At 40.0% G+C, this 13,953-nt stretch overlaps 2 protein-coding genes across 3 annotated transcripts; one reads left to right on the top strand and one right to left on the bottom strand.

The window, feature by feature from the left end:
* The first annotated feature begins 767 nt into the window (after nucleotides 1–767).
* Nucleotides 768–10,627, top strand: LOC122281871. Of its 2 annotated transcripts, none has more exons than XM_043093712.1 (3): nucleotides 768–1,027; nucleotides 1,331–3,223; nucleotides 10,127–10,627. In XM_043093712.1, the coding sequence occupies exons 2-3, from the start codon at nucleotides 2,318–2,320 to the stop codon at nucleotides 10,211–10,213; spliced, it is 993 nt and encodes a 330-aa protein (XP_042949646.1). In that variant the 5' UTR covers nucleotides 768–1,027; nucleotides 1,331–2,317; the 3' UTR covers nucleotides 10,214–10,627. The 2 variants fall into 2 exon arrangements, with proteins under 2 accessions (XP_042949646.1, XP_042949636.1); XM_043093702.1 differs by having other exon boundaries at nucleotides 1,235–3,223.
* Nucleotides 10,628–11,692: 1,065 nt separating this feature from the next.
* LOC122281866 lies at nucleotides 11,693–13,000 on the bottom strand. The gene is made up of 2 exons (XM_043093687.1): nucleotides 12,533–13,000; nucleotides 11,693–12,149 (listed from the first exon to the last, which is right to left on the bottom strand). The coding sequence occupies exons 1-2, from the start codon at nucleotides 12,859–12,861 to the stop codon at nucleotides 11,852–11,854; spliced, it is 627 nt and encodes a 208-aa protein (XP_042949621.1). The 5' UTR covers nucleotides 12,862–13,000; the 3' UTR covers nucleotides 11,693–11,851.
* Between the last annotated feature and the right edge of the window lie 953 nt (nucleotides 13,001–13,953).

Raw genomic sequence — 13,953 nt, 5'->3', positions numbered from 1 at the left:
GCATGTTGTTACTACGTTATTGTCTCATTTTAGTGGGAATTATCGAAAGTGACACGTTGCACTTTCAAGCTACCAAAAGTTATGATGTATCCTTTTTGTTAGATCATCTCCCAGACCTATTGGTTTGTGACGATGATATTACTTATCAATTTTTAATATTTATAAATGTAATGTATCATAGAAATATATTATGCCATTATTATAACACATATTTACGAAATATCATCCCTTTAACTTTTTATTAGAACTCTAAGGTTTTTGAGCGACTGAAAGGAAGATATTGTATATAAAATGAACCTTATAGTATTTAGTGTTTTTGGAAAGCCCGCAACAAATAACAATAAATGTTACGAGAAATGATACTTATTGTCATAGGTTATGAAAATATCGTATATTTATTTCAAAAAAATAATTAATATAAGATTTATATGAAAAAATTAATATTTTAATAAGTAATCCCACTCTTTAAAAAGATAAAAAAATGTATAGCACTTTGACAACCCACGGCTATTTCTTTTCCACTCGAGCCACTAAAAACTTTCTTTCGCGTTTACCAAGTAGCCTTTGTTTCAGTCTGTTGAATTGCAACTCGGCCCATCACTTGGAACGAGGCCCTCGCAATAGATCAATTCCTGGCTCAACTGGCTCCATCCGGTTTGGATCCTAAGAAGGCAGGCCCTCCAAACAAAAAAAAAAACGTCCATATTTAATGCATTTTACCGTTGAGCCACTGGCACTCCAACGGTCGAATAAATTTTCAAAATCGAAAATTTCCACTAGTTATGAGATCATGCGCTTGTCCTAACGCTCATATCTCCACGCTCTTCTTTATACGTGACAGTTTGATTGCATCAAAGAGATCACTACGAACACAAAAAGAAAATTCCCTTTCTGTATTATTTGATTGAGTTCGTGAAACATTCTTTAGTGGAAAAAAGTACAAGAAAAATCCATTTCCGGGACAATAAGGGTGCATCATCATCGATGTCTATCAAAGCTTCTGGAATTCAAAGAGTGCCATTATCAGGTAACCCTCTCTCTTTTCTCCGTCTCATATCTTTTGGTTTTCAAGAAATCATAACAAATCCAAAGCAAGAAAAACTTTTAAGTAACTGGTTTGATTAAAGTCATCTTTTTCTTTTGTGAAATCACAAACCGGTTTTATATGTATACTTTTCTCAGTTCTTTGAACCGTTCACATTTGTACAAAGAAATGGTATCGTTTTACTTTCAGATGAGAACAATCAAAGCCATCCAGAAATGGGTTCTAACGTTCAGACCACAAAGAAATTTATCCCAAAGTATTACATGTACCAAACCGTATCTGCAGCTAGCAAGGTCGCTGTCCCGAGAAAGAAAATCTTAGGCGAAAGGAATGCGGCCCCAGAATCGATGTTCTCCGATTCCCATATCCAAAAGACCCCGATTGAATCAAAAATCACTTTTGTGAATCCCGGAGCCGATATTTCAGATATATCATCGCCGCAGGGGTTTGAATCCGATGAGAATGGGGAGAATGTTCTTGTTGCTGATGTTTCTTTGCGGCCCTATGATCCGCTAACTAATTATCTTTCTCCAAGACCTAAATTTCTCCGGTACGTGCCGAACAGGCGCCGCGAGATTTTTCTTCGCCGAGAAAAAAATATCAAAGAAGGAAAAGATGAGTCGTATATTAGTACAAGTGGTTCTTTTGAATTCGGGAAAGCTAGTGGGGAGGAATCTGACTCGGTTTGCGGTCGTGGCTCTTTGCCTTCATCTCACGAAGGATCTTTACAGCAAGAAGACGAAGAATTTGAGGAAAGTGATGTGGAAATTGAGGAGGTAGAGGAGGAAAGAGGTAGGAGCTTGAAAAGGGTGCTGGAGTTTTTAGTTTGGTCTTTTCTTTTCGTTCTTTCTGCCTTGTATATATCTTCAATGAATTCTCCAGCACCTTCACCTAGTTTACAATCTTTTGAGGGTCTTAATAAAGGTGGGTACCTTAAGATTTTAAACCGTCGGAAGCTTTATTGGCTGGGAGACTTGAAAGTGGAAGTGACATTTGGGATCGGGCAGAAGAAATACAATTAGATTTGGGTCGTGGACACCAGAGAGATAGGATTGAGGAACAAAAAACGGTGGAAGATGTGAAAATAGGAGTAGACATTGCTGAGGAGCTCATTGAAGTAATATATCTAAAGGGTGCAAAAAGTAAAGCTTTAGAGGTAGTTGAAGATAGAAAGAAGGGAACAGTTGATGAGTTGCGTGAAATGATAGAGCCACAAGCTGCAGATATTGACGAAGGTTGTGACCATAATAGATAAGGGATTTTTCTGATACGATGATTGATAATCATAAGTTGCAAATTGGTAAAACTATACAAAAGTTTGAAACTTTGCAGGATTATCAGGCACAATCCACGTTTGATGGAAGGGATCGCCTAATCATAGAATTCGATATTGCAAATATTCTTGAAGAAGGAAATGATTTTATGGTGGATTCAGCTGAAGAAGTTCACAATGAGCAAGCTGGAGATGGTGAAGTTATCGGATCAGAGAGAATGGGCAATGGTGATACAGACTTTGAGATTCTCAATCTTGAAGCAGAAGGATATTTGGAGGATAGCCTAACAAAGTACTTGGAAATCGAATTGTTGTTAATGAAAGCGATTATTGGGGCTTCAGTATTTTCTGTGATCGTTGCCTTTTTGGTCTGGGGTTTCCACCATAAGCGTATGAAAGCTTCAGTGAAGGATTCTTGTCTATTTGCAAGGCCTTGTTTTGAATCTCTGGTGGTAGATATGGAGAAAACTATTGGAAAGGATTCTTCTATGACCCCAAAGCCTTCTTTGATCTCAAAACCTCGTATTGAATCTGTCATAGCAGAGAAGCATAGCTCAGTGCTTTGTAATAGGGAAGAGATGCACATGGAACGTTTTGGCTCTTTCGTGAGTTATTCATCTTTTCATGCAGTGGAGGAGTCTCTCAAAGGTAATAATGAAAGCCGAGCACCAACAATTGAGTTGCTCGGGGAGTTTGTGTTTGGAGAGGTAAGCAGCTCTCAGAGCTGGGCTATGAAAAACTGGAGGATAGAAAGTGAAGAGAGCGAGTATTATGTTTCCACGAAGTCAAGGAACAAAGTCCATTCAGATCCTGTACAACCCCAGCCGGCTTTGTCGGAGCTCTCTACGATGGATTCTCATTCATGTGCAAGATATACTTCTGGGAAGAAGATTGTGAAAGAAAAGGTAAGCCATTCAGTTGCTGTAATTTGCTATTTGTTGAAAGAAAGATGGTTTGCATATAAATACAAAACGGCACAACGAATATATGCTAATAATAATGGACCAACCTATTTTTTGCCAACTGAAGTGGCTACTGGTTACCCATGATGCCAATCTCATGAATAAATCACTGTTGTAACACACCTACTACGACAACTCATTTATGTATCTAGATGATGGTCTCTTTCATCCTTAGTCATAATCAATACCCCTTCTCATCAACCCAACCTTTCAGCTCCTAAGGTACGAAACTTAGCATAACCTGTTGAGATGAAAGAATGGTAGCCCCAAAATCCAATACAACAATAGTTTTTTTTAATTGAAGAAAAAGGGTAGAGTACCTGTGATAACATTGATAACATCCTTGTAGCCTCCAAAGGTTAGTGCATGAACTTTGGCCGACACTGTATTGCATTGATTCTTGCCCTGTGCCACTGAATCCGTCCTCCGAGGCATACTACCATCTAATTGCCCAATATGCTTGCCACATCGAATACACCGTCTAATTTCCCTTCTGCATTTCTCAAAGTGTACTACATTGCATGACTTGCAAGGGTTATTTCTGTTGTAGATGGAGACAAAATAGCAAATGGTGAGCCATGCACCGTTTGCTTCTTTGGTTTGTTAGGCACCTCCCCACCTCCCCAAGAATCATGCAGCAAATTGCTGCAACGTAGTGATCTGATCTCCTATAAATAGGAGAGCTTAAGGGTGCAGACAGCAGCGTGCAGTAGAGAGTGCAGAAGAGAAAGAAGAGAGGAAGAGAGTGGGTGAGCAGAGAGAAATTTTTTTCTGTAAAAATCATTTCATAGTGAAATAACAGCAGCTGTGGACGTAGGCAATTGCCGAACCACGTTAAATTTTGTCCCTCCTTTATTTAGAATCGTCTCTGTGTCAGAACAGCTCCCAACAACTAGTATCAGAGCACTGGTTCGAGCTGTCCAAAAATTCAAGTTGTTCAAAATCAATTTTTGACAACTCTAAGGTGTTCCTCGCGTCGAGACGAATCCGTTGCCACAAACGGAATCGAAAACGGAGGTCGGACGAGGCTACACGCGCCCCTAGAAGATCGGCGCGTGCATCTGCTGCAACTCACGCGCCCCACGCACTTCGGAGGTTGAAGACGCGTGCACCACACGCTCCCACGCGCCCCCACGCGCGCCAGAGGTTGAAGACGCGTGAAGGACACGCGCCCACGCGCCCCCACGCGCCCTAGAGAGGTTCGGCGTGTGTGTCACACGCGCCTCACTCTTCCCCATGCGCCACAGTACTGTACGCGCGTGTTCTACACGTGCCCACGCGCACTGTGCAGCACGTGTATCTCACGCGCCAGACAGATCAGAACCATCCATTTTTCAGATCTGTTTTTGGCTTGATCTAAGCCATTCGGAATCCGATTTCGACGATCAAATAGTGCTTTCCAACTATTTGGATCATTCCGGACTCATCCGTACGGTCGAAATTTTGAGATTCGGCATCAGTACATTGGATCTGAACCATCCACGTGTTGCAGATCATTTTGGGCTAGATCACGCCAGTTGGAGTTCTATCGCAACGATCAAATAGTGCTGACAAACTATTTGGATCATTCCGAACTCGTTTCTAGCTAATTCGAGTGTTTCGGACGCAGTGATGATCTTTGTTTGTTTGAATTTGAACTCATTTGTAAAGTTATGGCTGGAGAAGAAGCTAAAGGTGTTGGTATCGAGAAATTTGACGGTACAGACTTTGCCTACTGGAGAATGCAGATAGAGGATTATCTCTATGGGAAGAAACTACATCTTCCACTCCTAGGAAGAAAGCCAGATGACATGAGCAATGAAGATTGGAGTTTCCTTGATAGACAAGTGTTGGGAGTCATTAGACTAACACTGTCAAGATCAGTTGCACACAATGTGGGAAAGGAAAAGACCACGGCGGATTTGATGAAAGCTCTATCGGACATGTACGAGCAGCCATCAGCCAATAACAAAGTGCATTTGATGTACAAGCTATTCTACTTGAGAATGGCAGAAGGAACTCCAGTTATTCAACATCTGAATGAGTTCAACACCATCATCAATCAATTAGCTTCAGTGGGGATTGAATTTGATGATGAAGTATGTGCACTGATTGCTCTAGCTCAATTGACAAAGAGCTGGGAGGCCATGAGAACAGCTGTCAGCAATTCTTATGGCAAAATAAAGATGAAGTATCAAGATATCCGGGACCATATTCTTAGCGAGGAAGTTCGCAGAAGAGATACAGGAGAAGCATCAACTTCTAGTTCTGCCTTAAACCTCGAGACGAGAGGTAGAGGAGCTAGTAGAAGTTCAAATCGGGGCAGATCGAAGTCCCGAAGAGGCAAAAGTAAATCAAGGTCCGGAAAACAAGTACAGTGCTGGAATTGTGGCAAGATTGGCCACTTCAAAAATAATTGCAAGGAAGCAAAGAAGAAGAATGAGCATGACTCTGTTAATGCCACAACAGAAGATCTCCAAGATGCCCTACTTCTTTCAGTCGACAACCAAATTGAATCTTGGGTGTTAGATTCAGGAGCCTCGTTCCACACTACAGCACACCGAGAAATCATGCAGAATTATGTCATTGGTGATTTCGGGAAGGTGTACTTAGCAGATGGTGAAGCGTTGGAAATCGAAGGCATGGGAGATGTACCCATCAATCTGCCCAATGGAAGTGCATGGTTGCTACAGAAGGTGCGACATGTTCCCAAGCTCATGAGGAACCTGATTTCTGTAGGATAACTTGATGCTGATGGACATTCGGTACTATTTACCGGTGGCACGTGGAAGATAACAAAAGGAGCTATGGTAGTAGCTCGAGGCACAAAAACAGGTACTCTATACATGACTTCAAGTATTAGAGATACTATTGCAATTGCTGATGCAAATGCCAACCTATGGCATCAAAGGCTTGGTCATATGAGTGAGAAAGGAATGAAAGTACTATTATCCAAGGGGAAGTTACCAAAGTTGGAATCAACTGATTTCGACATGTGTGAAAGTTGCATTTTTAGGAAACAGAAAAAAGTTAGTTTCCTGAAAAATGGTAGAACTCCAAAATCTACAAAGTTGGAGTTGGTGCACACATATTTGTGGGGGCCATCCCCAGTTGCTTCTCTTGGAAGATCACGGTACTATGTTTCATTTATTGATGACTCAAGCAGGAAAGTATGAGTTTATTTTTTGAAAAATAAATCTGACACTTTTGATACTTTCAAGAAGTGGAAAGCCATGGTTGAAAATGAAACAGGCTTGAAGTTAAAATGTCTGAGGTCAGACAATGGAGGAGAGTACATCGACGGAGGGTTCAAAGAATTCTGTGCTGCAAATGGGATTAAATTTCAGAAGACTATTCCCGGGACACCGTAGCAGAATGGCGTAGCTGAACGCATGAACATAACTCTCAACGAACGTGCCAGAAGCATGAGGCTGAATTCAGGATTGCCTGAATGTTTTTGGGCTGATGCAATTAACACTGCAGCCTATTTGATTAATCGGGGACCTTCAGTTCCCTTAAAATTCGATCTACCAGAGGAAGTCTGGAGCGGAAAGAAGGTAAATCTTTCCTATTTGAAAGTTTTTGGCTGTTTATCATATGTTCACATAGATTCTATTGATCGTAACAAGTTAGAAGCCAAATCTAGAAAATGTTTTTTCATCGGTTATGGTGATGAAGAATTTGGCTATCGATTTTGGGATGATAAAAATTACAAAATCATCAGAAGTAGAAATGTGATATTTAATGAGCAGATTATGTACAAAGCTAAGTCACAAGCTGAATCTGAGGAACAGCCAAAGAAACCTGAGGTTGTTGATTTTGATGTTACTCGCGTCAACACTGATCAGAACGAGGATCAAGAAAATGATGATACACAGATCGAACAACGTACACCACTCACTGCTACTCGAAGATCTTCAAGGACAATCAGGCCACCACAGCGGTTCTCACCATCTCTATACTACATCTTGCTAACAGATAGTGATGAACCGGAAAGTTATGATGAAGCTCTACAAATTGAAGATTCGATCAAGTGGGAGAAAGCCATGGAAGATGAGATGGAGTCACTGATGTCAAATCAGACATGGGAGCTAACTAAGCTTCCAAAAGGCAAGAAGGCTTTGCACAATAAATGGGTGTACAGAATTAAAGAAGAACACAATGGTAGCAAGCGCTACAAAGCCAGAATGGTCGTGAAGGGGTTTCAACAAAAAGAAGGTGTCGACTACACAGACATTTTCTCCCCAGTTGTAAAATTGACTACTATCAGGCTAGTGTTGGCAATTGTGGCTGCAGAGAATCTACATCTTGAGCAGTTAGATGTGAAGACTGCATTCCTTCATGGTGATTTGGAGAAAGACATTTATATGCACCAGCCAAAAGGATTCTCAGTGAAGGGAAAAGAGAATCTAGTTTGCAAACTGAAGAAGAGCTTGTATGGCCTAAAACAAGCTCCACGACAATGGTACCGGAAGTTTGACAACTTCATGTGCAGTAATGGATTTACAAGACTGCAGGCTGACCATTGTTGCTATATGAAGAACTTTGACAAGTCTTATATTATCCTACTGTTGTATGTGGATGATATGCTCGTTGCAGGGTCAAGCATCGAGGAAATCAATGAACTGAAGAAGCAGTTGTCAAAGCGGTTTGAGATGAAGGATTTGGGTGTTGCAAAACAAATCCTTGGTATGAGAATTATTAGAGACAGGTCTAATGATACTCTCAAACTCTCCCAGGAGGAGTATGTAAAGAAGGTGCTCAGAAGGTTTAACATGGACAAGGCAAAACCAGTAAGCACACCCTTAGCTAGTCACTTTCGACTAACTAAGGATCAGTCGCCAAAGACGGAGGAAGAGCAAGAATGCATGAACAGAATACCCTATGCATCTGCTATTGGTAGTCTTATGTACGCCATGGTCTGTACAAGGCCAGATATTGCACAAGCAGTGGGAGCTGTGAGCAGGTCCATGAGTAATCCAGGAAAGCAGCATTGGGAAGCAGTCAAGTGGATTTTAAGATATCTACAAGGCTCTTCAGATACGTCACTATGCTTTACAAAAGCAGGTTTAAAACTACAGGGATATGTAGATGCTGATTTAGCAGGTGACGTTGACAGTAGAAAAAGTACTACTGAATTTGTGTATACGCTGGGTGGTATAGCTGTATCGTGGGCTTCTAAGTTACAGAAGATTGTTGCTCTCTCAACTACAGAAGCAGAATACAGTGCTATAACTGAAGCAGGGAAGGAAATGGTTTGGTTGCAGTCATTCTTGGAGGAATTGGGAAAGAAGAATGAAAAAGGCATTCTGCACAGTGATAGTCAGAGTGCTATTTTTCTTGCAAAGAATCCAGCCTTTCATTCCAGAACAAAACACATACAGTTGCGATACCATTTTATCCGATCTCTTCTCGATAGTGGACAGCTGATACTTGAGAAGATACGAGGAACAGAGAATCCAGCAGACATGTTCACAAAAGTAGTTACTGCTGACAAACTAAAGCTGTGTATAGCTTCAGTTGGACTTCGTACTTAAAGGCATGACTTGAAGTTGCTGTGATGATTGCTATGAAGATATGTAGACTCATTTGTCTCCAAGTGGGAGATTGTTGCAGATGGAGACAAAATAGCAAACGGTGAGCCATGCACCGTTTGCTTCTTTGGTTTGTTAGGCACCTCCCCACCTCCCCAAGAATCATGCAGCAAATTGCTGCAACGTAGTGATCTGCTCTCCTATAAATAGGAGAGCTTAAGGGTGCAGACAGCAGCGTGCAGTAGAGAGTGCAAAAGAGAAAGAAGAGAGGAAGAGAGTGGGTGAGCAGAGAGAAATTTTTTTCTGTAAAAATCATTTCATAGTGAAATAACAGCAGCTGTGGACGTAGGCAATTGCCGAACCACGTTAAATTTCGTCCCTCCTTTATTTAGAATCGTCTCTGTGTCAGAACAGCTCCCAACAATTTCGTCAATTGTCTTGCACTGTCTCTGGCCCGAGTTGTTCGCTTCATTCCTCCTCTTCCATAGTCCTTGATTCTTGCTCGAGAAGAACCCCAATGGTGGGCGTCGACCTCTTCCTCTGCTCCTGAAGTTTAGCACTTCTCTTAAGGCTTTGCTCGAGTATCGTGGCCTTAATTGCTAACTTTGAGAAATTTTGGATATGAAGGGCCACCAGTCATACAACCAGTTATTCAACCCCTCCTCAAACTTTCGGGTCTTCTTCTCCTCATTGGGGATTAGATATGTGGCAAAGCGCGACAGTTCAACAAATCAAGCCGCGTATTGTTTCAACAAATCGGGCCATCATAGTTCCTCTCTTGTTAGCTTGAAGGCAGATTGCAGTACCTTATGTTGATCAGTGCAATTTAGGACGCAAAGTATTTCTTCAATGTCTTGCATCCAATCCTTTGCTAGGGTCAGGTCGCCTAGCCCATTAAAAGTTAGGAAGAGGGGGGGGGGGGGGGAGGCGTTGATCAAACGTATTAAGGGGGAGTGCACATAAAAATTTAGATGTAAAAGTAGCTATAAAACAATATAACAAATCAGAATTCCTTGTTCGACATATTTGATCAAAGCCTACATACTGAGATTCATAGAATCCAAGGCCTCTAATCTATAGTCGTAAACCTGACATCGTCTTAAACTTATTAAGTCTTTAGAATCCAAACCTCAACTCTTTTTTACATCAATTCACAAGTTTGCAAAATTTCAACCTTGGCCCCCATCCCCTGACCCTTATAGCGTTGGGGTCGGATGGGAGGGGGGTCGGATGCAAGAGCTATTGGCATGATTAAAACAAAAATGCCACAAACAATTTTCCTTATGATACCAGCTTTTATCATTCGTACTTATTTGTTTGTGTATCAAAATAGGGGGGCAAAGATGGAGAAGCGCAGGTAATAACAAATTCAGCAAGGCGGTCAAGCAGAATCCACAATCGCCCAGTCATGTCTCCATGAATTACTCTGTCACCTCTGTTGTTTAGCAGATGTTGCCCTGGTTGGAACAGCATCCTCTGTTGTTTCAAGTTTTAGCCTTCATATATTGGAAACTTTCAAGGAGTAGGCCGTCAAACATTCCTGACTGTATAACTGCTCGTATAGCTGCTCATATAACTACCGAGCAGTCGTTAATCTTATGAGAAGATTTCTTGTAATTTTGGATTGTAATTCATCCATCTTTGACTACTACATTCATCCATCTTTACCACCGACTTGTCTTTCATAGATTTGTTTCTTATCCCTTTCTTTATCTTCCTGTCTTATCTATCTGCTTCATAGCACTTAGTCTGTAACATATTGAAGGTTGGACGCCGTCCTCTTTCCAGGGTGATAATTATAATAATGGGCATTGTGCATTGCACAATTTGCAAATGTAGAGTGAATTGTTGGTAATGAAGTGGATTCCATTAACAGGTAACTATAACTGAGGGAGACTGCAATGATCAGATGTTAGGTGCAACTCCAAAAGCTTCAGTGGGGGATTGGCCTATATAGAAGTGGAACTTCAATTTTCTTATAAGCTAGTTATATTTTCATGGAGAAATTCGGATAAATTATTTAATTATGATACTCTTATTATTAATCATGTTCAAAATTTGTGCCAGACACAAAGCTTGCTCTTCGTAGTTTGACCATTGGTGCTCTTCCCACCAAAGTAAAGGCCCAGTACTGTTTTGTTATATCTGGAGATTATTGAATTATAATATTTATTGGTCACCGAAAAGCAAGACATATTAGAGCTCGTTTAAATTAGAGTATTTCATCTTATTTTATCTGATCATTAAAATTTTTTTTAATTTTTATATAAAATATAATAAATAATTTAATTTTTTTAATTTAAAAATAATAATAATATTAAAAAATAATATTTTAATAATATTTTATTCAATCTTTTAACTTTCAATAAAAACTATCCCATCTCCCCTCGCTTGGTAATGAAAGAAAGCTGGTCAGCTACCGTGGCAGGGGTTTTGCTTAAGCATACAAAAAAGGCCACCCTTTTCCGGCCGAATATTTATTCTCTTTGGGATGTGTGAATTGAGAGGACTCCATGGTAAAACAGACAAACTGTTTGGTCATTAGAAAAAGTTTTGGAATCGCAGTATAAGGAACATTTCTTATCGTGTGAAAAATGAGTTTAGCCCAGCTTCTAGTAAACCCCACATGATTGGGAAAGATTAGTCGTTCGAAGATCAGGGCTAGCAGAGAAAAGAACTGAATAAATTCTTTCAGAGATCGAATCGTATAAGATGAGTCATGTTGACAGTTTTGGACAAAAACAGATGGAACTTGTCCCGAGTCGTAGCTAGGTTCTTTTTAGTTGTTAGAAAGTAGTTTTCTTTTCTTTCTTTTTTCCGGGTGCTAAATTGTGGATTCATAACAATCGTTTTTTTAATCTGGATGTTGGGAGACAACAAGAAATAAGCCTAAAAAAAATTACAAAAAATAATAAAAAAATCATTATTTTTTTTGTACAACATGAAGAGTTTTTCTTTCCCTGAATACATTGCTCCTTAGCCTAAAAAAACGTCCACTTAAAAGGAAAAAGAAAAAAGAAAAAAAAGCTTCTTCACCTGATCATGGTATTTATATAGATCAAAAGTTCATCTTCTGTGCGGGGATTGGAGGGGGCCTACTAATACCCAAGAAACTTCCTGATCTCCTGCTTGGAAAAGACGAAGATGACAAAGAACCTCTAGATGCCTTCTTGGAAATGGTTGCCTTCGGCAGGGTGTATTGTTTGTGGTTATCCAAGCCACCTCCATAGCTCTTACATGCTTTCATTTTTCTTCTACAGGGAGTTTCCTTCTTTGCAAGGTCTTCTATTCTCATCACGCTCGAGAGAGATGTAAAAGACTGAGACTTGCCTTCAAAGTACTTGGAAAGTCCTCTCCTGCGCATGCATATATATTACAACTTCTATTAGCCCTAGAGCTCGAATATTTGGCAATAAGTAGCTTTGGTTCGTGCTTCAGCCTTTCAGAAATTGTACGTGCATATATAGTTTAGTTTCTGGAAAGGCTGCTACCCAAGGAAGCCTAACTTGGTAACATTATAACAATTTTTTATTACAAAATCCTAGACCAGATACGATGATGATCAGTAGCAAAATCATGGTGATAGACTCATAATTATAACTCCTACTGAGATAAACGCCGATGGTTGAAAATCTTGGTGGGCAACTATTCATGCCAATACAGAAAAGAGTTTCTAGTTCCAAAAGCTTATCCCTCCTCAGAACTTTTGCTGGAGTGGAGTTGTTGAAGCTATACTTACTTGATGGGTAGTTGGGCTATGAGCTCTGACAATTCATACAAAGGTCCACTAACACTTGAATGTGAGGATGAAGAACATGAATTTGATGTTGAAGATGCATCATCCACCATGTCTGAGGATGATATCGATCCAAGAGAAGCTGATGAGTCTTCAAGGGAGTTAGATGCAGATGATCCGCCATAATTATTATTAATATTAATATTATTATCATCATCGTCATTATCATGACCTTCCATGATCACCCACTGATAATCTTTACCTTTGGCTTGCTCGTGATTGTATGGTGGCGTGTTTGGACCTTTAAGTAGTTGTTTTCGACCTTCATCCATCGATGGCAATGGAGCTTTGAAAGATGCTTATATACGATGATGGTTTCAAATTTCAAAAGATAAGCCAACGCTTTATATCTTGCACGCATGAGCTTGGGGAGTTGGGACGCTTCTTTGGGTACCATACCAGATTGATATATATAGATCGTAGCGTATGTATGAACACAACGTGGATTAGATGGGTACGTATAACTTTTAGGAAATTTGGTGCCACGACACCCGGTGCTTGGAAATTCCATAATTTTGAGGTGAAGTAGAACCACGTGTATAGTGATCACCATATGCTCGATGATAGTGACCTCGCACACTCACAACAACAAAAACAAAAACGATTAAAAAAAAAAAAACCATATCTTGAGTTCAAAAAACAATCTTAAAAAATATGAATAAAGGTTGGAAAAAAAAAAAACTATAATCAGCAATATTACTTCTCGGTCCCTTGATGTGCCTTGGAACAAGTGTCGAATGGCGACAACCGGAGCACGCAAAATCCATGAACTCGAAAGTTGGAATATCACGAAAGTGGCAGTCATGGAATGGCAAATTTGTAAATAGCTTTGTTTTTTTCTTGTTCATTCATTGCCTACCTTATCCTAAGATTCGACATTATCTTCTCTTATGGTTTGGATTCCTTGAAGTCGCCCATTGCAGTTGATTGTACCGGGACACAAGTAGATAAGCATTATGGCCTTGAATCCATCATCTATTATGTGTCCCCACAGCCCCCATCTATACCCTATCTGCATTAATTCTGCGAGCATCATTTTGTGATCAATTATATATATATATATATATATATATTGTCAAAAAGGATGTCCTTGTAAATATAGCAGAGCAGGTACAGAGGATACATTTGGAGGCATATATTAAGGTAGGTATTGGCTAAGTCCAACATGAGATTGGGTTGCCCTCTTCGCAAGGATCATAGGGGACAAGAGATTTTAGTCAGATTTGAAATGAAAGGTTTTTCTTCTTAGAAATTATTAAACAACCAGATGAAAAAATCAAATTAGTGTTCTTTTACAGCTCCTACGTACCAAGAAAATAAGAGAAAGATATGTTTCAAATTCTATACGCAGCCCTTCTGACCGT

Source organism: Carya illinoinensis, chromosome 1, assembly GCF_018687715.1.
Source record: "Carya illinoinensis cultivar Pawnee chromosome 1, C.illinoinensisPawnee_v1, whole genome shotgun sequence".
NCBI lineage: Eukaryota > Viridiplantae > Streptophyta > Magnoliopsida > Fagales > Juglandaceae > Carya > Carya illinoinensis.
Note: the sequence above shows the minus strand (reverse complement) of the source record. Positions and strands in the feature narration are given on the sequence as shown.

Bases quoted from the DNA above. Each gene is read 5' to 3' on its own strand.
- LOC122281871 (XM_043093712.1), top strand. From the start codon at position 2,318: ATGATTGATAATCATAAGTTGCAAATTGGTAAAACTATACAAAAGTTT. The intron at 3,224-10,126 runs GTAAGCCATTCA...GTATCAAAATAG, and splicing joins AGAAGATTGTGAAAGAAAAG to GGGGGCAAAGATGGAGAAGC.
- LOC122281866 (XM_043093687.1), bottom strand. From the start codon at position 12,861: ATGGATGAAGGTCGAAAACAACTACTTAAAGGTCCAAACACGCCACCA. The intron at 12,150-12,532 runs GTAAGTATAGCT...ATGCATGCGCAG, and splicing joins ATAGCCCAACTACCCATCAA to GAGAGGACTTTCCAAGTACT.